Source organism: Dermacentor albipictus, unplaced genomic scaffold (genome assembly GCF_038994185.2).
Source record: "Dermacentor albipictus isolate Rhodes 1998 colony unplaced genomic scaffold, USDA_Dalb.pri_finalv2 scaffold_108, whole genome shotgun sequence".
NCBI lineage: Eukaryota > Metazoa > Arthropoda > Arachnida > Ixodida > Ixodidae > Dermacentor > Dermacentor albipictus.
In genome coordinates, this window is record NW_027225662.1 from 47,916 (window position 1) to 75,066 (window position 27,151).

At 45.5% G+C, this 27,151-nt stretch overlaps 1 protein-coding gene across 1 annotated transcript; it reads left to right on the forward strand.

Annotated features, from left to right (window-relative positions):
- The first annotated feature begins 22,197 nt into the window (after nt 1-22,197).
- On the forward strand, nt 22,198-23,466 carry LOC135913283 (uncharacterized). Its single transcript, XM_065445874.2, has one exon. The coding sequence runs from the start codon at nt 22,198-22,200 to the stop codon at nt 23,464-23,466; it is 1,269 nt and encodes a 422-aa protein (XP_065301946.2).
- Nucleotides 23,467-27,151: the final 3,685 nt, after the last annotated feature.

Below are 27,151 nucleotides of genomic sequence, written 5' to 3' on the forward strand. Positions count from 1 at the left end.
AAGCTAAAATCTTCCACGTAGTACAACCCCTCGCCCTACTGCCCAGCTCCGTCAAGACGTCCCCACGTGGAGGCCCACAGTGGGTAAATAAGTCGAGACAATTAGAAAACTTAACAAGCATCATCAGTTGTAAACTGGACGCCATGTTCTGTCTTCACTCTCAGTCTTGACACCTAATCCTGTCATTTCTAGTGGCGAGTGCTTCTTGTCCCTGCTCACTGAAATATCATTGTCACGCACAATCGCGTGTGCGAGCACTATCATTTTATGCCTGCTACATATAGGCCTATCTGCCTTTCTTTTATTTAAAATTGTTGACTCACTTGCATGGCCCATGCACATCGCCCTGCTAGAGAAGAATTCCTTCGGCTCTGACGGCAGCTGCTGCACCAGTAGTTCTTTCCCGTCGCATCGTTTGTCCTCTCCGCTTGCCAACGGCGCTGGTAAAATGAACTAACAAAACAACGCCAGGTGGAGAGGATTCTGCGTTTATATAGCGCTCGTCCCCGTGAGGCAATGAGGCAAGTGTCGAAAGCGCGAGAAATTTTCCAGCGCACGCCCCTGACTGACCACGTAGCGGCCCACTGCAAAACTGAAAGCGGAGCTGGCGCATCTCCCGAGGTAAATTAAAAAAAACTAGACACAAATACGCAGCATCGTCTAGAGCCGTCTTCAGGGAGCAAGCAAGGCAGTTATCTATTTTCCTGCATCCTCGACGGACAAACCTGAATCCTGGCTCGACACTTTAGAAATGATCCACACCTTCAACAAATGTCGTGTAGAGGCAAGCGGCGCCATGTGTAGTAGGGACGTTCATGAAGATCGTAATAATAATACCAAGAAAGGGACGCAAGGAAATGAAATTTGAGTGCAGGTCTACTTTTATTTCTACGCAGTCTACTCCCAAGTTCATGCACTTTGGGTCACGCACCACGCAAGGTCACACACCCAAGGTCCAGCACCTGCATGCCACAACAGTATAACTCCGCTTTTTGAGAGTTCAGGAAGACCTTTACTTCAGCGCTCTCTTCCTTGCCGTCCCGAAAATATTTCCCACGCAGTGTGATCGTCATGCGAGAGAAGAGGATGAAATCAATTGATGGGAGGTCAGCTGAATATGGCAGATGGAGCAAACTTTCGTAGCCTAAGCAGGCTGCGTCACCTGCACTACGTGCAGCAATGTCATGGAGCAGGCAGACGTCTTTTGTAAGTTTTACTCTGCACTTCGCCTTAATAGCACCTCCCGATTTGGTGAGAAGATCGCAATAGCACTTTCCTATGGTAGTTTTGCTTCGCAAGCCTAAGCTGAGTGAAGTGCACCACGAGCGTCCCTGAAGACTCTCAGCAGGACGTTGCCTTATGACGGTACGGGTGAGCTTGCATGCTTTCACTGTTCGCTTTGCAGATTAGTATATGGGAAACATTTCCGCACCCAACACTCATTATTCGTCATTAGGTGGTCAGAAATGTCACCAGAGTCACGTCAAGCTTAAAAGTTTCCACGGCTGCTCCCTTCCGCACATTGCTTTTGTATTGGCGTCAGCAAACGCGGAACACAGCGCGCGGCAACATTCGTCATGTGCAGGTTGTTGTGAAACATATTGCTAAACGTGCCTGCACCCACAGTAACCTGTTCTACTAGTTTTTTAACAGTTATCCACCGATCAGCAAGCAAAAGAGCCTCCATTTGAATAGCCACCTGTGGTTCACAATCGAGATACGCGTGGCCAGTTTTCTTCTTCTTCCAGGCTTCTTTTCCGCACTGAAATCGTCAGCGGCATTTGACAAGAGTGTCATAGGCTGGGACATTTTTACCATACACCGCCACCAGCAAGGCGTGAAATTTCTTGGCATCTTGCCCTTCAAACACTCAAAGCGGATCACTGGATGTATTTCCGCTTTCTTGGTGTGGGCTGCAATTGTTGTTTTGGTGCCTTAGCGGTGTTGCACAGTACTGTTGCGCACAGAAATGTTATGTTGCGCTTAAAGAAGATGAATGGACACTCGTCCTGGTTCACATCATGTGCACCTTTTATAAATTTGTGGCAGTAATTATCAAGGCCAGATGTTGCTAGAAATGATGCAATGCTAAGCCGTGATATCACGTTCTCCATGTGGAATACACGAAGTTTTCAAAATAACTTGCTGCACTACCGAGACTTTTCTTTCCACTTTTGTATCCCCGCTGGACTCGGCCGACAGGAGCTGTCTTGTTTTGACGCATTTCTCTAGGAATATCACTTGCTTTCCGAATTGGATGGGGCACGATAACACATCCCGCCGGTGTTATCACTGTTCTTGATAAGGAGTACTTGTCGGTGACCTAGAAGAAGTTCATTGACTCGAAAGGGCACAGAGGTGCGCAGGAAAGTGGAATATCTGGCCTGCTACTCATCGCAGGGGAAGGGGAAGACGAGAAGAAAGAGGGTCACAATGGCGGATGGTGATGGAAGAAACAAGACGAAAGAACACATGCATAAGTGCTACCACCACAAGTACGAGTCCAGGCTCGTGTCACCTTAATACGTAATAAAGCACGCACTGCCTCTAATGTCTGCCGATTCTACGGCTACGCGTCTAGCAGGAGGTCCCTCGATAGCGGTCAGCTGTCTAAATGCCTCAAGATGGCTGCCAGTGTCAGTCTTTGCCGCGCATACACAGGGCACACCACGCGCCTATAGTCTCATCCACGCAACACGCTGAACAGTCCGGGGAGCCTGTCAGTCCTATGATCTGCAAGTAGCTGTGTGTGAAAGCGACGCCTATGCGTAGTCAGTGTATCAGGCAGGCATGATAGCGTACAATTCCACGCGGAATAAAAGAATGAAAAGCGGAATCCTGCTGTTCAAGGCGGACGTAGTGAGTGCCTGGCCGGGTGCCGTTTCTTCTCGTCGCAGACAACAGCACAACAGTTCGCAGGCCATTTCTAAGGGCGCGCCTTGCTTCAGCATCGGCCATCTCATTACCATTGAGCCCAAAGTGTCCCAGGATCCAAGGGAACACTAGTCGGTGATCTTCGTTTTGGGCGTAGCAAATGAACTTGGTGATCTGCAGTGCCAGACCCTGATAGGCGGTGTGTCGAAGGAAGCATCCTTAAATATGCAGCCCGGATTTTCAGCCGGTGAAAATGCACCAGTTGTGAGAGCGTGCCATGCAGATATGGCGAATCGCTTCCCGAATGGCCACAACATCTCCAGCGGTTCATGTTCAAATACGCTCTAAAACAATACTTCGCGTCATCCGCTGGGCAGGTATCACCACAGCTGCTGTCGATGCCTTTGGTGACGTGGATACGTCAGTGGGCTCATGAAGACATGTCCGATTTTCTGACCACAAGTATGCCAGAGCGAGTTGAGGTCTCCACTGACGGGAAGCAATTATTTCTTTGGTATGCTAGTGACCTGCAGGCACACTGAACGTTGGGCCATCACCTACGGAGGTTTGACGGGGTGATATCGATAGACATAGCCTGTTCGTATCTGCGGTAGATGGCGGCAGAGTGCACTTGTGAAACCACTGTCCTGCCACTCATGCAGAATCGACGTCAACGGATGGCGATCGTGTCGTGTGAGTCAGCGTAAATACACACGAACTGGTTCGTGGGGCATGTTTACCGGTAATGGACAGGCGCAGGCTTCCTCAATTGTGCCTTGCGTTTATTTCATTTATTTCTTTCACATACCCTCAAGCGCCAAGGCAATATAGAGGGCAGTGGAGCACATACGAAAAACAATAATAACGATTACTAGAAGAGTATATACTACAAGCGACATGTGCAGGGGATGTAGTCATCAAGAACACAAATGCCAAGAATAATATTACATTTGAATTATGTAAACCTAGTGAGATCTGAACTGGACAAAAGGAAAATACGGCGTGACAGCGCTTGCGTAAATACAGCTCATGCGGCCACGTGCATGGTCACATTTGAAAAATAGAAACAAGGTTCGGTGGAATAAGTGCGCTGTCTTCGATGGAGGTCGCGTCTTGTAGCCGTCACCAGCTTCCATTTCTTGGGGTTTAGTTTCTTGAGCCAGTTTTCCACTAAGTGGTGATGTTATTTAGATAATTCTGTAGACGTTGCTGGTCCTTATCCTCCCTAATCTCACTATATAGTGCTCAGTCATCGGCCTATAGGTGAATTGAAGATGACACACAATTGGGCAAGTCAATATAGTGTATTAGAAAAGGTATTGGGCCTAAAACAGAGCCCTGCAGAACTCCTGGTGCTACGTTATTTTGGGGATAATCTTGACCATTGACAGAATCATGCTATCGGCGATTGATGAGGAAGTATGCAAGCCAGGTAAGTACATTATGGTCAAGATATAAAGAGGAAAGTTGCTGCATAGCAGCACATGAATAACCTTATCAAAAGCCTTCGAGAAGTCCAGAAAGGCGCAATCGATTTTGTAATTCTTGTCTAGTATAGAGTGCAAGCAGTCAGGGAAAAGGAGCAATTGAGTTTCAAAAGAAAACGAACGCCTGAAGCCATGCGGTGATGACGTAAAGAAAGAATGTGATTCCAGAAAGCTAAAGATATGACTGTACACTACGTGCTCCATCAGTTTGCAAGAGACACTTGTTAGCGAAATTAGACAATAATTTAATGGACAATCTATGTTGCCTTGTTTAAGAACACGAACCACACTCCCAATTTTCCAATCAAAAGGAAGGATACCATGATAAAGTGACTGCTGGAAGTGTTGTAGGCACGCCGTGGCAAGCCAAGGCACATTTTAGTGTCTGCGCTCAAACGCTCGCAGAATGTAAACAGGAAATGCTAAAGTTTGATAGTATTGGGAGGCTGTAGCGCATCTAGCATATGAATAGAGACTTGTAATGTCGTAGTAAGGTGCCCTCCGTGGGTCCCCACTTCATGCCAGGTACGAAGCGATGAAGATCGCAAAAAAGAACGAGAATTAAGGTGGTTAACTGAGTGGCACGATCTTAATTATTGTTAATATGAGAAGTTATATATCAAGGACACCAAGGAGAATATAGGGAAATTACTTATAATTACTAAGTGAAATAAAGAACCAGCCGCCTTGGTTGCTCAGTGGCTATGGTGTTGAGCTGCTTAGAACGAACCCGCGTGATTGAGCCCCGGCCACGGCGGCCGCATTTCGATGAGGGCGAAATGCGAAAACACCCGTGTACTTAGATTTAAGTAAGTGTACTTAGATATAAAGAACACCAGGTCATCGAAATTCCCGGTGTCCTAAGCTACGGCGTACCTCGTTATCAGAAAGTGGTTTCGGCACGTAAACCTCCACAATTCTTTAATTAAAGAAGTGACAAATTACTGGCTATGAAAGAGGGTAAAAAATCTCAGTGGCTTTCCACTCGATGAAGAAGGACCGCCAGCGAAGCTGTGTATATGGGTTTCTTAATGGCGAACAGCACCGCCGCCGCGCGTTCACCCGACATTGCACTACCTTCGGGTTCGGCCCACATACAGGGACCACTTAACGCCTACTTTACCTCCGCCGCCGTTCTGCCCGGCATTGCACTATATCTGGCAGTGGCCCTGACATGGGAAGTTTCTTGCTTTCCACAACGAAACGAAAATCTGCTTGGACGTTAGATCTAACGTATACTAATGTAATGCAATGTATAATGTATACCTCGCGGTGTACATCTTCACTGTAGAAAATGTACAGATCCCACGTATTGTGGGAATCGATGTAAGCGAAGCTTTTCATGCTGAATACTTTGATCGACAGTAATTAGGGTTGATGTTAAAGGCGAGTGTTTAATTTCTTCAGTAGTTTGTACGTCACAAGAATGGTGAGTTCATGTTAAGCGTTACCTTTCGGGCACAAGTGCTGCTTGTATGCGTACAACACAGAACACGCAGGGAGAGGTGTATGTTTGAGGCGTTGTAGTGCGCCGCATTGCATAACCTGTGATAGAGTTAAGCATAGTCATTGCTTCGCGTGGCGCTTCGCATTGCGGCAGAAGTATTAAAGTTGAGTTAGATTATGTGGCTGTACGTGCCAAAACCGTAGTCGGTTTATGAGGCATGCTGTAGCGGTGAACTCCGGATTAATCTTGACACCGTTGTGTTCGTTACCGTTTTCCAAAATCTAAGCGCACATACGTTTTCTATTTCGCCCCCGTAAAAAAAAAAGTGGCCGCCGTGGTTGGGGCCAAATCCACGGCCTGTGGCAATGCCATAGCCGGAAATGTACCGCGGTGGGCACAGATGCATTAATTACACTGTCAATGGTTTCTGTAGCGCCACCTGGGCCCTACAGTGAGGTTTAATCAATGCGGCTCTGCTATTGCTCGCCCTCCGTAGTTGGTGCGCTTGACATATTTGCACGGTGTTACTTTTTCAGAAATAGCAGTGACTACTGTAGCGTATCATGAACTTCAGCTTATTCAGATTACCCCTAACCGCTGTCGTATAGCAGTAGGGATTCCTTGCTGCCTAGCGTCCCCTTCATCTCCCCTCCTCCTTGTATGGTAACTGCATCTTCGGTTCCCTCCTCTCTACAGTTATATCTACGTCCTGTCTCTGGACTCCTGTGTTAGTTGAAAAAGAAAGCGCTGCAGTTTCTGCAATGCTTCTGAGGGGACTTACGGATAATTACAGCTCTGAAGAGGCCAATGTGGCGACGACCAGAGAGCTCCTCCGTGTGTTGTGCACACTCGACGCGGTGGGGTGAAAACAAGTTTCTAGCGTCGCTTTTCCTCTCTAACTCGCCCCTGTCTTGTGTACACACGCGCTAACCCACCTCCTTCCGACGCGGTATGCCTGACATCAACATCCACCGTGGCCAAAGCAGCAGCATCAGTGGGACAGTCTAATGAAGAGACAAAGGAAGCTTCGCTTTAAAACAACTTGCCTCAGGTGTAGACCCACCCCAGGTTTTCGCATTACGCGTGCGATGCTCGTATCGCACACGTCATGTGAAGACGCGGGATTGTTCCCCGCCTGCGGCAAGTTGTTTTTTAATCCACTTTCATTGCCTGTAATTTATAATTTCTTTATTTCAGTTAATAAGTACAAGTAATTTCCCGTATGTTGTCCTTGGTGTCTGAAAGTTGGCTTCTCATGAGATGGCAAAAACGTGTAACTTCTTGCTCCAACATACTACCATGCCTCGACCGTGACAAACCGCGGTTAATGAGAACGCCCAAGTATCTGTGGTGGCAGACGTAACGTATCATCAGCATCAGCAGCAGCAGCAACCTGGTTACGCCCACTCGAGGGCACACCCTCTCCCATACTTCTTCAACTACCCCGGTCATGTACTAATTCTGGCCATGTCGACCCTGCAATCTTCTTAATCTCATCCGCCCACCTAACTTTCTGCCGCCCCCCTGCTACGCTTCCCTGCCCTTGGAATCCAGTCCGTAACCCTTAATGACCATTGGTTATCTTCCCTCCTCATTACATGTCCTGCCTATGCCCATTTCTTTTTCTTTATTTCTATTAAGATGTCATTACATCGCGTTTGTTCCCTCACTAAATCTGCTCTTTTCTTATCCCTTCACGTTACACCCATCATTCATCTTTACATCGTTCCTTGCGTCGTACTAACTTTAAGTAGAACCCTCTGCGTAAGCCTCCAGCTTTCTGCCCCGTAGATTAGTACTGGTAAGACACAGCTATTATACACTTTTCTCTTGAGGGACAATGGCAACCTGCTGTTCACGATCTGAGAATGCCTGCCAAACGCAGCCCAGCCCATTGTTATTCTTTTCATTATTTCCGTCTCATGATCAGGATCCGCCATCACTACCTGCCCTAAGTAGATGTATTCCCTTACCACTTCCAGCGCCTCGGTACGTATTGTAAATTGCTGTTCCCTTTCGAGACTGTTAAGCATTACTTTAGTTTTCTGCAGATTAATTTTTAGACCCACTCTTCTGCTTTGCCGCTCCAGGTCGGTGAGCATGCATTGCAATTGGCTCCCGAGTTACTAAGCAAGGCAATATCATCAGCGAATCGCATTTACTAAGGTATTCTCCATTGACTTTTATCCCGAATCCTTCCCAATCCAGGTCTCTGAATACCTCCTGTCAACACGCTATGAATAGTATTAGAGAGATCGTATATCTCTGCCTGACGCCTTTTTTATTGGGATTTCGTTGCTTTCTTTATGGAGGACTACGGCGGCTTTGGAGCCGCTATAGATATCTTTCAGTATTTTTACATACGGCTCGTCTACACCCTGATTCTCTAATGCCTCCATGACTTCTGATGTTTCGACAGAATGAAACACTTTCTCGTAGTCAATGAAAGCTATATATAATGGTTGGTTATATTCCGCACATTTTACTATCACCTTATTGATAGTGTGAATATGGTCTATTGTTGAGTAGCCTTTAAGGAATCCTGCCTGCTCCTTTGCTTGACAGAAGTCTAGGCGTTCCTGCTTCTATTTGGGATTACCTTAGTAAATAGTTTTTAGGCAACCGACAGTAAGCTAATCGGTCCATATTTTTTGAAGTCTTTGGCGTCCCTTTTTTATGGATTATGATTATATTAGCGTTCTTCTAAGATTGCGGTACGCTCATGGTCATGAGGCATTACGTATACTGGGTGGCCAGTTCCTCTAGAACAATCTGTTCACCATCCTTCAACAAATCTGCTGTTGCCTGATGCCCCCAGCTGCCTTCCCCTTTTGCATAGCTCCCAAGGCTTTCTTTATTTCCGGCGTTACCTGTGGCATTTCGATTTTTCCGGACTTTTCTCTCTTCCATTGTCGTCGTGGGTGCCACTGGTACTGTATAATTATCTATAAAACTCCTCAGCGAATTGAACTATTTCATCCGTATTAGTAATGATATTGCCGGCTTTGTCTCTTAACGCATACATCTGATTCTTGCCAATTCCTAGTTTCTTCTTCACTGCTTTTAGGCTTCCTCCTTTCCTTAGAGCTTGTTCAATTCTATCCATATTATATTTCCTTATGTCAGCTGTCTTACGCTAATTGATTACCTTGGAAAGTTGTGCCAGTTCTATTCTAGCTGTAGGGTTAGAGGCTTTCATACATTGGCGTTTCTTGATCAGGTCTTTCGTCTCCGGCGATAGCTTACTGGTATCCTGTCTAACGGAGTCACTACCGACTTTTTATCACCCTCCTTATTCATGCCCACAAGATTGGCATTCATTGCCTCAACATTAAGATCCTCTTCCTCAGTTACAGCCGAATACCTGTTGTGTAATTTGATCAGGAATTGCTTTATTTTGCCTTTTACCGCTAACTCATTGATCGGCTTCTTATGTACCAGTTCCTTCGGTTCCCTCCTCAGGTCTAGGCTAATTCGAGTTCTTACCATCCTATGGTCACTGCAGCGCACCTTGCCGAGCACGTCCACATCTTGTATGATGCCAGGGTTGGCGCCGAGTATAAGGATTATGTCATTTATAGTCTCACTCTTTGGGCTCCTCCACGTCCATTTTCGGTTATCCCAATTGCGGAAGAAGGTATTCATTATCCGCATATTATTCGGTTCCTAGAATTCTACTAATTGCTTTGCCCTGCTATTCCTAGTGCCTATGCCATATTGCCCCGCTGACTTGTCTCCAGCCCGCTTCTCGCATACCTTGGCATTAAAGTCGCCCATCAGTATAGTGTATTTCATTTTCACTTTACCCATCGACAATTCCACGTCTTCATGGAAGCTTTCGACTTCCCAGTCATCATGATTGGATGTAGGGGCGTATCCCTGTACGAGCTTCATTGTGTACCTCTTATTAGGTTTCACAACAAGACCTGCCATACTCTCGTTAATGCTATAGAGCTGTTGTATGTTAGCAGCTATATTCCTATTATTCAGGGATCCGACTCCTAGTTCTCGTCTCTCCGGTAAGCCCCGGTAGCACAGGAAGTGCCCGCTTTTTAGCACTGTATATGCTTCTCTAGTCCTCGTAAGTTCACTGAGCCCTATTATGTCCCATTTACTGCCGCCTAATTCCTCCAGTAGCACTGCTGGACTCGCCTCACTAGATAACGGTCTAGCATTAAACGTTGCCAGGTTCAGATTCCGATGGCGGCCTGTCCGGATTCAGGGATTCTTAGCACCCTCTGCTGCGTCACAGGTCTGACCGCCGCCGTGCTCAGTTGCTTCGCAGCTGCTGGCGACTTATAGCCGCGGTTTGATTGTTGTATTCATGTAGGAGGTTGTGGCCAAGTACTGCACCAGGGTGGCAAATCCTGCTCTTGTGAGGGAGTTCGTTACCGGTGTTGGTCACCGGAATCAGGCCGCACTCCAGGCCTTTCTTTGTGCAATTTTATCAACACGGGTTTTTTTTTTATTCCGGTGGAAAATTGTGCGGCGCCGGGATTCGCACCACGGTCATCTTGCACGCATGGCGAATGCTTTGCCTCTACGCCACCACTGCACCTAAGGCATAGGTTTCACGTACGGTATAACAAAACGTTATTGTAGATCTTGTAGCGGCGAGACGATTTGCGCGTGAATGCAACCACATCGCAGTTTTCAGCAGCTAAGAGCAAATCCTGACGCCATAGGCATCGTGACGTAAGTGACACCGCACATTGTAGTTTCGCACTGAGTTGTGGGCGTGTCAAACGAGAAATCGAGATGCAGATGTCATCAGCATATGCATTGATGCACATGTGAGCTGGTAACTTACTCATGAGGCCAATCAGTGCCAAAATAAATAAGGTAAGGCCGAGAACTCTCCCCTAAGGAACGCTACCTGATGAATGGTCACCCCGTCAGGCGTGGACATGCCAGAAAAACGCCCACTGGGGTAGCTCACAATCCAAAGGTAAGGTCAGCCAGGTATGGTATGACTTTCAAGTCGTCCAGTGCATTGAGAATGACTTCATGAAGGACGTTATTGTATATCCATTGGATGTCTATGAAAAAAGTGTCAACGACTTGGCATCGACGTTTTCTTGTTCCACTGTCGTTACGACGTCAATGACACTGCAACTGAAAAACGACCTCGTCAAAACCCAGTCATCATGTACAAATAAAAATAATTCATCTCCAGAATCAATGGGAGCCTCGCGAGCACCAGTCGTTCTATACGTTTTCCAACACGGATGGCTAATGCAACTGGCCAGTGTGAGGCGAGCTCATAAGAAGGCTTTTCAGGCTTCAAGCGAGCAACCAGGCGGCTGATCTTCCACTGCTGAGGAAGAATATCGGAAACCATGTATCATTGTAATAAATGGGCTGCACACTGCGACCAGCCTTGCTAAGGTGAGAGAAAGACGAGTCCCAAATCTGGTCAGCACCAGAGGTAGATGAATACCTACAGGACGCAAGAGCATCTAATTGATACATCGTAAAAAGCACGTCGTGCTACTAATTGCGAAAAACCTGGAACCTGATTGAGGCTGGCCGAGTTCTGAAGACAACCATTTTGCAGAAGTTATATGCAACTTCTACATCAGTGCCGCGTTGTTTCATGGTGAGGGCACGGGGGGGGGGGGGGGGCGAACTGTATGGGTGAACGCAAGCTTCTATGTGCCAGATACGTGATAGTGGCTTGCGAGGATCGGGCGATGAACAGAACTTTATTCAGCGCTGCCTTCCTAATCTCTCGAATGGTGCTTTATTTGTCGTTAGGCTCACCAACAGAGGCGAGATCGTGCGCGGATTTCATTATGTATTTCATTTCAGAGTGCCGTCGGACTGCGCATAACCTCTCGAATTCCACGCCGATAGGAGACCTTGGCGTAGCGTACATACGATTCGCGAGGTCTCACGAAGGACGGGCGCGATCAAGTCTTCTATTTGCGATGCTCACTGTAGCTACGCAAAGGAAGGCTCCACAAATGTATTAGAGGTGGGCCAGTCTGTGCAGCACACACGGGACGTAGTGGCATGTACGAGCCACTTGACGCACACATACCTTGGCATGCGACCGCTCCCATGCGTTCCCACATCACTGCACCAGCAAACAGACGACTGTAGTCATGCCTAAACAAACGCCAGGTCCAAGTAGTTAATATAGCACGTGTCACGGAGAAACCTGGATGTGTCATCAATAATACTGAAAAAATCCTGGGAGTGCATGAAGTCGGACAGGTCTTTGGCTTGGTCATTCATTGCGGCACTGTACAATTGGGGGTGATGAGCACTAAAGTCAGCCGCATTAAAATGAGGAGCTGTACAACTATGGGTTGCTGAAGAGAGGTACGAAAACTCACTGTGCTCCCTGGGTGGAATGTTGCCGTCGAGTATAAAGAAGATCCATCCTTCAAGCGTTAAATTCAAGCAAATGTAGTGGTTCGTGTTATGAAAAAGTACTTAAAGCATCGCATGCGCAGCTAAAAACTATTGAAAAGAAACAGGCTGAACTTGCAAGCATAGTCGTTGATGATTTGAACAACCGAATGCGGTGAAACAGTCTCATATTTAAGGGCATCCATGAACAGGAAGCAGAGAAAAGGGAAGACTCAGAGAAATTGGTAAGCGAATTTGTGGCAAAAAACTTTGGTGTCCAAACAGGTGAAATCGAGCGCGCTCAACGAACGGGCCGAAAAGAAAAAACAGATTATGTGCGCCCTATTCTTGTGATGTTTCTGAACTGTAAAGATAAGAGCACTGTTTTGAAAAATGCCTTTAAATTAAAGGACTTGGATTCGTCTCATGTCTGCATCGAGGAAAAATTCTCACCTCGAATTCAACTGATTAGGAAAAAAAATGAAAATTTTTGCACGCAGTGAGCGGCAGTCCATCGATGAAAAGTACAAATTGCTGTTCGATAAACTGGTTTTCAATAAAGAAATATACGCCTTGGATGCTGCAACTCAGCAAGTTATTCCTCTTCCAGGACAAGAGGCAGATGCTAGTTCAGACTGACGCAAGAAACATGGTGCAGACACAACTTTCATTAATTGAGTGTCACTTTCTCAGTTTGCTTGGCAAGCAAGACATCCTCAACGATCTCATTAAATGCTTTGAAGCAGGTATAGTGCTGGGAACTGAAACGTGGTTGCACCCTAATATCCACAATAGCATTGTCGATTGCGACTTGCATTGCGACTGCGTGATTTTATTACCTGCATCATCGGTGTTTGCTACCGTCCGCCGGATTCACCTGCTGAGTTTCTTAGGGACCTGAATGAATCTTTGAGTTTTATTCATGACAAATATCCAACCTCTGAAACAATTCTTGCCTGCGGCTTCAACTACTCAGGGATAAATTGGCGCACGTACACAGCCGAACGCACTGCAAGGAATCATGAATATAAAGAATTCCTTTGTTTGATATCTCAGTTCAGTTTGTCACAGACTGTTTCTGCTCTGACACGTGGCGAGTTGGTCCTAGATCTTGTCTTGACAACGCAACCTGAATAAATGACAGTGCATGTTTTGGAATGTGTCAGTGACCACAATGCTCTTCACTGCGAATACACCTCAGAGAAAAAGGAGCCATAAATTCCTAGGAAAACTATTTACATATATGCACAGGCGAATATTGAAGGATTGGTTAATGAACTGTCATAGTTCAGTGAGCAGATCCTGGAATCGATATCAAGCCGTCGTTCAAATGACAACTGGAATCTACTGAGCGCTGAACTTAAAAAAATAAAAAGACAGACACATTCTGAAAATCACGCTAACAACGTCATCACAGAGCGTATGGTTCACTTCCAAAGTTAAACGTTGCATCGGGAAGAAAAAGCGCCTTTGTACTAAAGCAAAACAATCGGAATCTGAGGGCGATTGGAATAACTACCACGCGCAGTCAAGAACGTGCCAGGTAGAGATTTAGAGAGCCAAAGATGAATTATTTAGTCATGACACTTTGCTCAAAACCAATACCCAGAGTTTTCGAAAGTAATCAATCCTGAACATCATTAATCTAGTCTGATAACAATAGTAAAAGACGATGATTTTATTCAGCCGTCTGAGGTATCCCCCGAATTGAACCTATTTTTTAGTTCCGTATTTACTAACGAAAAGCCTCTTTCCAGAGGTGTTAATGCTATTAGTATAAACGCGGACATGAATGACATCCTAATTACGCAGAAAGGCATTGAGCAAGCTATTGATCATTTGCCGAGTAATTCAGCTTTGGACCCGATCACATATGTTCAAATTTGCTCAAGTTCATGAAACCAGTGATAGCTCGCATAATCGTGCCAATTCTTCAGCAATCCGTTGATACAGGAATTGTGCCTGACGCTTAGAAAATAGCACGCATTATAGATATATTTACATCTGGAGATCCTTCTGTCCTTTAGAATTACCGGCCCATCTCATTAACGAGTATACCTTGCAAAGTTCAGGAACACACAATATCATCAGCAATAATGAAGTACCTCAGTCAGCAGAACTTTTTTTTTGGAAACCAACACCGATTCTTGTGTGGCCGGTCCAGCGAGTCACAGTTATTTGAAACCGTGGCCGGCCTCCATGACGCTATACACCATTTGATCAGAATTGATGCCGTATTCATCGTTTTCGCCAAAGCATTTGACAAAGTTATTCACAATCGTCTTATATATAAACTTAGAAATCTAAACAAAAACAGAGAGAGAGAAAACTTTTATTGTCAAGTTTGAGTGGTGGTTTCTTTCCCAGTGGTATGGGCTAGCGTGGCAAGAATGTCTTGAACTGGACTGTTAACTTTTTAACTAACAGACAGCAGTTCATGTCTGCCAATGAATTTTGCTCCGCACTAGCCCATGTAAAGTTTGGTGTGTCTCAAGGTTTGGTGCTCGGAGCGATCGTCTTCGTTATCTAAATTAATGACATAAGCAACGACCTCACTTATACAATTAGGCTATTTGCGGACGACTGTATTATTTGCCGAAAGATTACTGACCCTTATGACACTAATGCTTTGCAATCAAATCTTGACAAAATTGTTAAGTGGTGCGAACAACGCCATATGGAAATAAACGTTTCCAAAACGAAATTCGTAACATTCATGAGGGCTAGAGTCACTGAACCCATCGCTTATTCTATCGGTAACGTGGCCATCGAAAAAGTTCCTGCAATCAAATATCTAGGTGTCCACATTTCTTCTTATTTCACATGGCACAAACACAATGAATATATAGCCACCAAAGCATCCAAAACTCTAGGTTTCATTAGGCGCGCTTGTACTTTGCAAATCAGGCAGCCAAACTCTTAGCATACACAACTTTAGTCATATCGCAACTAGAATATATCGGTTTCACCTGGAACCCGCATCAAGCTTATCTTGCCGATAAACTGAAATAACTTCAAAATAAGGCTCTCTAGGTTTATCACAAGGAAATATGCTCGCTATTCCTGCATCAAATTTATTAAATCGTCTCTAAATTGAAGCTCACTTGAAAAGCGAAGACTTGTCACACTACGATGTCACTTTAGCAAGCTCTATCACAATCCTTCACCATTCACAGAATCTCATATCAAACCAGGACATCGCATTTTCCCCTGATTAGACCACTGCCTCAAAGCGCAACTGAAGATAGCTCACACAAACTTATGCATCATTCATAATTGTTCTTTGCAATTTACCATTGGAATAAACCACCTGCAGAAATCGTTTGCGAAAATAATTACGACGCATTTGTGAACAAACAGAAGTGCTTACTCTGTGCTGGGCCTTAATAGATTATTATCAGAAGTGTATTCTTTTTTACATTGTTTCGAGCATTGTGGTCAACGTGTGTGCGTGTTCTCAAGCACTTGTTTTATCCAGAAAGCTTCCGTGTTTTTCTGAGCGCATGTTTGTTTATGCTTTTCTAATTGTTCACTGTGTTATGCAATATGATCACTTTATTGTATTTTAACCCCCTATGTAATGCCTGTAAATGGCCTTTAGGGTATGTGAATAAACAAAACTTGAAGACATGACGAGAGTGTCACGTGGAGTAAGGTATGAAGAACACAGTAGCAATACTGTGAAAGACGAAACTAACTTTTATTGGGCGAACCTATGCCAAGAAAAACACCCTTATGAAAATGACTGTTGAAATGGTGTTGGCATATTGTTGACAAATTGTTGACTCAATAGCCTTTCAACAATAACTCAACAAGTATTGAAACCACAGAGCAATAATTCAACAGTAAAGTTGTTGGGCAGTTCACAACAAAATTCATTGACTAAATTCTGTTTGTATATTGTTGAATAGTGTTGAGTATTATTGAGCCATATTTGAGTAGTTTTCAACGATAAAGTCGTTGACGAAATTCTCTTGACACATTGTTGAATAGTATTGAGTATTGAACCATTGTTGAGTAGTTTCCAACAATAAAGTCGTTTACTAAATGTTGTTAACTTATTGTTGAGAACTTATTGTTGTTAAGTTATTGTTGAGTCACGAGCAATATTGAGTTTCGAAGTATATGTGAAAAACACACGAACATACGTATGTGTGCGTTTTTTGCATATATATGTTGCTTTACTGATCACTTATTACAATTGCATATATAGAGGGTGTTGTTTCACGTTACTTGAACCATAGACGTATATACACGTGTTTCAGCTAACTTTACTCAGAGTTTAAAAATATGCCGATGCACCATAAGACGATGCGACCAAATGCATGTTGCTCACTCTTGTATGTGTTACGCTACTCTTGTATTTTTCCTAAGTAGTTAATTAGTCAAGAAAATTAGCCATTCTGAAGGAACAAAGTTAGGCGAAAAATTTCAACTAGAAAGTTCTACAGCACTTTGTAAAACGTCCGATTAGGCCATTTCTAACTTTCTATCTATTAGTGTTATTGTTTTTCAGCTTACTGCGGATGCCCGCGAAATACAAAAAATATCACCTGACATACCCGCTTGCGCGCCGTGCTTGCAGCGCTCTCAAACGAGCGTACCATCGAGCAGGGTGTGTTGCCGCTTAAAAGGCGACAGGGCAGTGACGAAGGCGTTGGCTGTGGTATTAGACAGTTTTAGTTACACGTACGTAGAGGCTTTGCGTACGTAGAGTTTTTATGCGTCAGCAGTGCGCATGCGTACAACGTAGCGGGCGCGCGCGCTTCTCACGGACGTACGTGAGATTCAATAGAGAGTTTTAGTATAGCGTAAAACCCTTGCGTTAGCGTTAGCGTGCCACGCAACGCTAACGCATAGAAAGACTGCACTGCGCGGCACAAGGTAGTGTTTTAGAATAGCGGAACGGAGAAAAGCGTTAACGTTAACGCAAACAAATACAGCGCCATCTAGATGTAAAGACACAAAGTACTGGAAAGCCAAATCCACACGAACTGTCGAGCTTATCCAATGTCGAATCCGCAAGTGTGTCCCTAAGTCAAGCTTATCGAAAGCCACAATCGCTGCGTTAATTACGCATGTAGGTGTTTGGTTTGAGCGTTGTTTTGTCGAGAGTCGCGAAACATACCGATTAATCTTGGCATGCTGCGATCGAGTGTTCTGTGGGACCCATATTACGTGTCCTTTTTAAGTTGGGATGACATAGACACCCTCATGCTTCGGGAATGAGAGCGACCGCGCAGGTTCTACGTGTCCTAAAGATCCACTAAACGTCGAAGCTACATCGGAGGGGACGTTTCGCCGGCAATTTCTCTTCCAGAAAGCGGATTTCCCACTTCTTTGCAATTTTTTGCAACGGACGCCCACCTTGACGTCCATCCGAATGGGTTCAAGGCGAAAACCTCCTTCACGAGGTTCATATCGTCGTCGTTGGTAAAACGCACACGCATTGTGACCACAGCACCGACCACACTACTGTGTTTTGCCGCGGAAAACATGACATGCATCGGTTCCACATGCGGCTTCACACCAAGCGAACGAGCGAAATACACTTGGGCGCCATCTCGAGGCGGATACAGCCAACACTTTTAGCAAACCCATAGAGTTGTTCTACTAACTCTATGAGCAAACCCTCTCGTTAAGCCTACTGCGCCGCTAATCGAGAACGTATATCGTAAATAACGCCCATTTGTCACCTGTGCACCGCTGCCGAAGCATCATCACACAAATCTAAGGCGAACACGAGCATTAGTGGGGAAGGATAGAGCCTAGCAGTGCAGGCAGACGGCTCGATAGATCCGAAGCGGGCTGCTCTCACTTCGACCGGCGCCGCCATCTTGCCGTACGTAAGGCTCCCCTTGCGTGCGTTAGCGTTCAACGCTAAATCCTGAAAATAGCGTACGTACGTAAGAGCTCCAGCAGCGTTTACGTATAGCGCATGCGCAGTGTGGTGCACGCAACGCTAACGCTAACGCTAACTCTTTGCGTTTGCTGCTTTACGCTATACTAAAACTCTCTAATTCTTTGCGTGCGTTTCTTGCGCACGTAGACAGCTTCGCGCGGGAGTTCCGCAAGATCACGAACAAGCGATAGCGGGCCGCGCGCGCACAGACGGCTCGCATCGAAACACGGCGACAGGATTTAATTGGCTACCGCCGTGTTCACATTTCCCGATAGGTGGAGCTACGGGGTCCGTCTTGGCCTGCGTCGCGTACGTGTAGCTAAAAGAGTTTCAGACGGCGTGCACGTAAGGTACGTTAGCTTTTCACGTTTGCGTACGTGAAACCTCTACGTACGTATAACTAAAACTGTCTATTGACGCCAGCGACGTGCTTCCCTCGCTGCGGTTCATGATGGCGATAAGCAGGTACGGGTGTTCACACCGGTCAAATGGTATGTTTTCATTTGTGCCCGGAAGTCTTAGGAGCAGTGCAATCACGACTCGCAGGCGGGCGTGTCACGTGGTGCTTTTTGTATTTCGCGAGCATCCGCAGTAAGCTGAAAAACACTAATACTTAACACATAGAAAGACAGAAACGGTTTATTCGTACGTGTTGCCAACTGCTCTGCAACTTTCTAATTGGAATGTTTTCCTAACTTCCTTGCTTCAGAAGTTGGGTAATTATCCTTGACTAATTAGCTGATTAAGCAAAACACAGAAATAGCGCGACACGCTACATACCAAAAGGAGCAACATGCATTTAGTCGCGTCGTCATAGAGTGCATATAGAGCAGTTTATACACTCGGCCTAAACTTAGCAGAAAGAAACCCCCTGCATATATATATATATATATATATATATATATATATATATATATATATATATATATATATATATATATATATATATATATATGCAGTTTGAGAAGACAAACGTCCCTACAAGCAGTGACAAACAACCGATGATTGGACGCATCCTGCATTTCCATCGGCGTCCATTATAAGGGGGCAGTGCCCTGGCCGTGTGTTAGGAAACGGCATTGCATGCGTCCGTGTTAAATATGGTCAAGGTGGCGGAGAACGTTAACAAAATTAAAGTATGGGGTTTGACGTGCCAAAACCACGCTTTGATTATGAGCCGCACCGTAGTGAGAAACTCCATATTTATTTTGACCATCTGGGGTCCTTTAACCTGCACCGAACGCACAGTACAAGGGCGTTTTTGAATTTCACCTCCATCGAAATGCAGCCTCCCCGGTCGGCATTAGATCCCAAGCACTCGGGTTATTAGCGCAACACCTCAGGCCACTATGCCACCATGGCGAGTGCGGCGGATAAAGGAGTAAACATCGTTTTTACAGAGTGCGTATCGCTTAGATGTTACCCGTTTGCGCGCTACAGAACGAAACGAAAACTTGGCTGATATGGACGTCATCGTGCTCATATTTCACATGGAAGCCAAATTCTTTTCTGTGACCTAGACGGGGTGCTGGCGAATGTGTTGGGAATCTGCTCGGCCACCAAGCAGAATCTGCGCTGCTATACGTTCTCGGTGACAAATCGCACAGCGCAGAAGCACACGCACAAATGTTTAAAAGAATGGGACGACAGACCGCCTGCAGTTTGCCGTGACGTCGAAATAAGAAGCACAAACAGCGACGTTTCTGTACTTTTCTGGTCAATAGTTCAGTCCGCATGGTTGCGGCACGCATTACTTTTTTTTTAAATCCTAACGACGAAAACTGTGCGCGCACAAATTAGCACGGCGTTTGCGATGTTTGAATTTGGCGCCTTTTCCCGCGCACTCCATTAGCTGCGGCCGGTGCACCGCGTTACTGCGCTAAAGAAAGTAGTTCATCAAAGAAGTGAAGCAAAAAACTTTTATACACTTCCAAATCGCTACAATTTTTCTGTAATAACATGACATCAAAGAATTTGTTATCAAATGGTACAATTTATGATAATATAAGCGTGTATTTGTATGAGTGTACATGTATGATTGCGCGTTTGCGCTGTTGAGGCTTGTAGCATTCCGGCGTGATCGCGCACGGCGGTTGTATGAAGACTTCCTGCGTTTTCTGCGTTCTTTGTGTGCTTCGCTGTGACATCTTTGGAATATTCCTGCGTGTTGCTCGCTTTTTATGGGCTTGTTGCCTCGAAGATCGCCATGATTGCCTCCGACTCAGCGGCATCAAAGGTGAGTTAGTGTTTCGAATTCCCCTTGTTCGTCCGCGCCTGTGCGGCGCGGACGAACAAGGGGAATTTCAGCGCCTGTGCGTGTTTTCCGTGCGCCTCTTTTCTAGTTTTCATTCCTAGCACTATCCTTGCGTTGCGAGAATTGGTTGTACAGCACTAGATTTGTGGTATTTAACGTGGAGCTTCCCAGTTGAAAAAGACAACAGGAATTCCTGTCGCAACTACAGAAATTTCTGTTGTACAACAGGATTTTTCTGTAGTAACTACAGATTCCTGATGGAGCGACAGACTTTTCTGATGTACAACAGACATTTGTTGTTGCTACTACAGAAGTACAGTCTGTCGTATGTCTGTTGTTACAACAGAAAGCTGAAGCTCTACAACAGATTTTTGTAGTACTACAGAAAAATTTGTCATCACTACAGGCACCCTGTTGTCCCAACAGAAATACTCCTGAAGTAACCCGAAAAACTTCTGTAGTGCTACAGAGAGCTGTTGAAATACTACAGAAACCTATTGTGGCAACAGGCCCCCAATTGTCACAACAGAAGTGTTCCTGATGTAATGCGACCAACTTCTGTTGTACTACAGAAAAATGTTGTTGTACGACAGAAACCTATCATTGCAACAGGCCCCCAGTTGTCATAACAGAAGTGTTGCTGAAGTAATGGACAAACTTCTGTTGTACTACAGAGAACTGTTCCACAACGGAAACCTATCGCCGCAACATATACCCAATGATGACAACAGAAGTGCACTGAAATTGTGTGATGCGACAAGCTTCTGTAGTGCCCGGTTGAAAAAGACAAAAGGAATTCCTGTCGCAACTACAGAAATTCTGTTGTACGACAGAAGTTGTTGACATTTCTTAATTGGGAGACATTTCTGACGTTACGACAGAAATTCTGATTTCGCAACAGAAGCATTCTGTCGCGACAACAAGAGTTATGAAGTCGGAACAACAGTTTTATATCCTGACAGCGACTCCGACGTTATGACACCAATTCTGACGTCGCAGCAGAAACATTCGGTCGCGACGGCCAAGAGTTCCGTAGTCACAACAGAAGCGCTTCCCGTCGCGGTCCTTTAAAATTGTATGTTTTTGCATCGGTTGTGTACACTGTACCTTTCTCCTGCGCGGTATTCAATCGCGCTTCTCTGAAGCCGGCAATGCTGACACCGATGGCACCGACACCGGTATTAAAGTCGACGTGGCGAATAGTTATAATTGTGCCGTGACGACGCGGCACCAGCAACGCCCTACCGGCCTTCTCAAAATCGGCCGCTGATCAAAATCATACCATCTGCGGGAATGGCTGCGTATCCGTTTTTTTTTTTGGTAAGATGTGGCACACAGGCCTGTGGACTTACATGTGCTGTTACAGTGACACATTAGTTAATTTCCCAGGAATATTTCACAAGCTTATGCGAAGCGGAAAAGAAGATTTCGGTTGTTCCACAAAGTTGCGTGAAAAGCTGTCTCGCTCGGGTCTCATTAATCTGATACAGTGCTGCCGTGAGAAGCCAGTATGCTGTCAGAAAGAACTCTCATCCACGAATGTTTATGTAGCTATTTTGCATTGAACACACGAATTATATGCGCGCTAAAAAGTGTAAAGAACGAGAGACAACTGTCGAAACTAGCAGTAATAACCCTAAAAGTCAACGTTGTCTATTTCCGAATTTCTTATTTAATATGGATATCGTACATCAAAATCGATGTTCTAGCACTGCACGATGTACTTGTCGATGGTGCGAACACTCTTGCTCTTCTAGAGATGCGGCACTTGATGCGGTGGAGTGATAGCGGATCTTGGCTCTCAAAATGCAAATGTAAACATCAGCGCACCAGCACGTCGTACTATTCACATGGCCAAAACGTACACTCGAAGAGCATGTCAGGGGTGGCGCAGTCTCTGCCTCTGGACACGGACGCGTTCGGACGCAAGATGTCGAGCTCTGCAAGGGCGGTTTCAGTGGCCGCGTCTGGCCGTGGTAACAGGGCTTCTGTCGCCCCACCGGGATATCGGTATCTACTACCGACTTTGCCATCAGGCGAAACTATGAAGGAGTGTCTGTTCTTACATTGTGACGTTGCCGGGAGACCATACCGCCTCGAAGACTTCCGTGACCCACTGCAAGAACTCGGTGTATTGAAAGACGTGACCGGTATTGGGCCCTTCCAAATGACGCATGTGTGGCTCATCAAGCTACGAACTCCAGAGGTGAAGGAAGTGCTGGTTAGAGCGGGAGGCCTGGAGGTAAAAGGGCGCTTTTGCGCCGTCATTGACCCAGTGCAACAAGACATCACACTCAAAGTACACTGGGTTCCATTCCACGTTACCGGGGAAGCATTGAAGAAGGCTTTCGACCACTATGGCGAAGTGAAAGAAGTAAGACAAGAAGATTGGAAGGTGAGGGGCTTCGAGCAAGCTGAGTCTACCACGCGTATTGTGCGGATGACGCTCCGAGAGAACTTAACACCGGACTCTCTGCCCCATTTGTTCAAGATCTTTGGTGGCTCTGTGCTGGTTGTCGTTCCCGGGAGAGCTCCGATTTGCCTGCGGTGTCGACGCAAAGGACACATTAGAAGAGACTGCAGAGTGCCAAGGTGTTCTGAGTGCCGGGAATTCGGCCATGAAGAACATGATTGCGTACGTACGTATGCAAGAGTTACGGGCAGCACGCAACCCGACGACGAAGGTCTGGAATTGATGGAAGAGGAGGTAACGGAGAAACTGACAGCGTCCTCGGAAACGCCGGTTCAACAGGTGGCAAGTGTCGCAAATAAGGTGGCAACGCCATCCGCGTCGACACAGGACGCCACAGCAGGAAGAAAGCAGAAAGAAAGAAGAAGGAATGAAGAAGAGAAGACGCCGCCTGCGCCCGCAGAAACGGAGCCCGGGTGTGACGCGTTGAACGTGGAGATGGACGCGGAGCCAGAGACGCCATATGAGACGCCGGATGAGTTGGCCACTGAGGAGCCAGCCGTGCCTTCCAAGAGGCACCGAAGCGATGCTCCAGAAGAGGAGACGCCGGCTGACAGTGTTCAGCGCCTGGAGCCGCAGTGGATGGTGGTCCGGTCGACCCGGGCCAAGAAAGGGAAGTCCGCCCCACCGCAACGGTCAGCGTCGCTCACCCGAGAAGGGCAGGCGACGCAGTGACCAACGCGACTGGTGTCGCGGGTGCCCGTGGAAGCTGTCGTGCCGGCAGGGACGCTCAGTTTGTGAGCGTTGCTATTTGCTGGGCGCCTTACTGTTGTTTTGCTCTTGCTCTCTGAAATGGCTATGTCGTTAGCTCCATTGCGCGTGGGAACCCTCAACGTTAGAGGTTTTAGGGCGAGACGGCGGCAGCGTCAGCTCCGACGCGTAATGTTGGAAGAAGAATTAGATATATTGGCGATTCAAGAGACTAAAATAGAGAGTGAGAGTCAGACTGATAGTATGGTTGCACAGTTTAGTGACCGCTACACTGTATGCGTTAGTCATGCTGTTGGCACAACGGCCGGATGCTGCATGTTTATTAAGAAAGGTTTGGGTATAGTTGAGGAAACAGTTCTAAGTTGTCAGAGTGGTCGATTCGTGCTGTGCAATTTTGTATACTGCAACATAAAATACCGAATATTATGTGTGTATGCACCAACGAAAGTGAATGACCGGCTAAGTTTCTTTCAAGAAATATCGCATTATCTGAATACAGACAGATGTTTGATAGTGTTAGGAGATTTCAATTGCGTTTTGAGCTCGGACGATCGTTCGAGTGATGGATACTGGGCTGATAAGAGCGTTGTCTTTCTGAGGGGGGCCATTGGAAGAGCTCTGTTGGAAGATATTGCACATTACGCGAAAGGAGGCAATAATCGGCATTATACTCATTTTCAAGGCAATAGCCATGCAAGGTTAGACAGAGCTTATCTTTCGCAAGAAATCGCCACAATGTGCGATGACTACAAGGTGCTGAACATAACATTTAGCGACCATTGTTTAGTAGCCTTCACGATAGGGAAAAAGATTACCGCAAAACCTGGAATGAAATGGGAAACATGGAAATTAAACGCGAAACTCTTAAAGGACGACCAATTTCTAGAAAGTGTACGCACAGAAATTGCCAAAGCAAATAATGACTGTGAAAAAGGATGGGGTGAGCGATGGGAGCGATTTAAAGAAGTCGTAAAAATGAATGCCATAGAGCGAGCAGTAGAAATACGTTTTAAAGAGCGCCAAGAGGAAAATAACCGTAAAAAGATGCTTCAGGAATTTGTGGATGCCGAAACTGCAGCGCCAGGCACCTTTGTGGAAGAAATAAGGGAAACAAAGAATAAAATTGAGGCTATCGACACGGAAAAATACCGTGGCGCACTTATTCGCGCACGAATGGGAAAGATCTTGGCTGATGAAATGCCAACAAAGCGTGCATTGGGAACTGAGAAAAAGTATGCGAGGAGAAACGAAATAGTTGAGATTGAATACAAAGGGAAAATGTCTAGAGATGCCGAAGAAATTAATTATGCGTTTACGGAATATTACAGGGAGCTCTTCAAGTGTAGAATACCGAGCAAGGCTGGGTATGAAAGCCATTTTCTAACCACTCTACCTAGGTTAGACGCCGAAGAAACAGATAGATTATCCGAAGATATCACAGCAAAGGAGATCGAAACGGCCATTGAAGACCTTAACCCTGGAAAATCGCCAGGACCTGATGGCCTAACTGCAGTTTTTTACAAAGCCTTTTGCTCGAAGATAGCCATCTTATTAGAGCGTGTTTTTATGGAGGCGTATCAAAAAGGTCGTTTGCCACCGTCCTTTAAAAGGGCGTATACAGTCGTGATACAAAAAAGCGATGACGCAAATAAACTTAACAAAGTAACAGGCTACAGGCCAATTACGCTGACAAACGTGGATTATAAAGTTTTAATGAAGATATTTGCGCGGAGACTACAAGGGGTTATTGGTGCTTTAGTAGGACCGCATCAGACCTGCGGGATAAGAGGGAGGTCTATATTTACTAATATCCATGTGGCTCGCAGCATTCTTGAAACTTGTGATGCAGATTTTAGGAAAGTCGCTATGTTACAAATTGATCTAGAAAAGGCGTTTGACAGAGTATGTCACAATCTCCTGTTTACAATTCTCGGCTATGTCGGTGTTGGATCACGGATAACAGAGGGAGTTAAAATGGCATACAGTAATTGTACAACTAACCTCATTGTCAACCATAAGCTAACTGAAAGGATTGAAGTGCGTTCCTCTGTTCGTCAGGGGTGTCCCCTGTCACCTCTTTTGTTCGCAATATATCTAGAGGCTCTCTGTAAAAGAATTATTGATAGTCCGGATGTGCGAGGATTCAGCCTAGAAGGATGTGAGGTACGTTTATTAGCTTACGCTGATGATGTTGTCGTTTTCTGTGACGATAAGGAGAGTGTTCGAGCTACCATGACAATTATGCGTGAGTTTTGTGACATGACGGACAGCAATATAAACCTGAATAAGTGTGTCGGCTTGTGGCACGGCCAGTGGCAAAAAACGCCGCGTGTTTTTGAAGGTATGCAGTGGAAGCTCACGCCTGGGATTTATCTTGGTGTACCATTAGGCACACATCGAGACACTAAAGACTTATGGAATGGCAAAGTGCAGGAATTAAAAGCTCAAACTGATAAGTGGGCTGGACGTGACCTCTCTATATTTGCACGTGCGGCTATCTGCAGAATCTTCTTGGTGAGCAAACTGTGGTATCTCATGCAAGTCCTGAGTTGTTCCCGATTCAACCTCAAGAAATTCCATAGAGTATTTGCTGTTTTTGTGTGGCAGTCTGAATATGAAAGAACAAGCAGGAACAACTTGTTTCGCAAGTTGGGTCAGGGTGGCTTGTCATTACCAAATTTATACTTAAAGCAACTGATTTCTAGATTTTTGTTCTTACGAGACACGACAAATCCTTTCTTACGAACAGTTATTCAAGTCCGATTGAGCAATGCCTTACCTAGCTTTGTTGTCTCGATGAGGGAGGGTGGGTGTTACGCAATGAGTAAATTTTTACGTGAGGTGGTCGTAGCATTTAGACTTTTACATCACCACTTTTCCATAGAATATTTGGCTGCAGTCAGTCGTAAGCGGATAAGCTCGGATTTAATGGATATTATGTTCCCAGAACCATTATATCGATTAATGTACCGCGAAGGCCAAGGGAAAGATGTCCTAAAACGTGTGAAGCGAATGATTGTACCAGGGGGAGTGAAAACATTCTTTTTTAAACTACATACCAATACCTTGCCTGTTAAAACATGGCTAGAAGAAAGAGGGGACTATTTACCATGGGGGACTAACTGTTTGATTTGCAAGAAACCAGAAACTATAGAACACGTTTTTCTGGACTGTTGGAGTGCGGTCTTCTTTTGGGATATTATGCAAAGAACTATTAAAAAAGAATTGCCGTTAACAGCTCATGGTATCCGTTACCTATCCACAGAGCAAGACAGTATACCTTATGACATGTTCTTTCTTCTCGGCCTTCACAGTATCTGGAGAAACCGCATGGCTGTAAGGAATGGCGATATAAATGTGAGAACAGTAAACTCATATTTTGCTGAGAATATCAGTAAACTGCGGGAAGTTTTTCAGAAGCTAGCGTATGACGATGATCTGTTGTCATTGATGGATGCCCTTGCCAAAATGAAAGTTTTGTAATCTAAACCGCAAGCTTCAAGCGCGGCGGTGGGAAAGTGAATATTGTCAAATGGTGGGAGCAATATGTATTGATGTATTTGTTGATTGTCTGGAAATAAAGAAAAAAAAAAGTCAGGGGTGGCGCAGTGGTAAGATGCCGGGCTAGGAATCGAGAGGTTGCATGTTC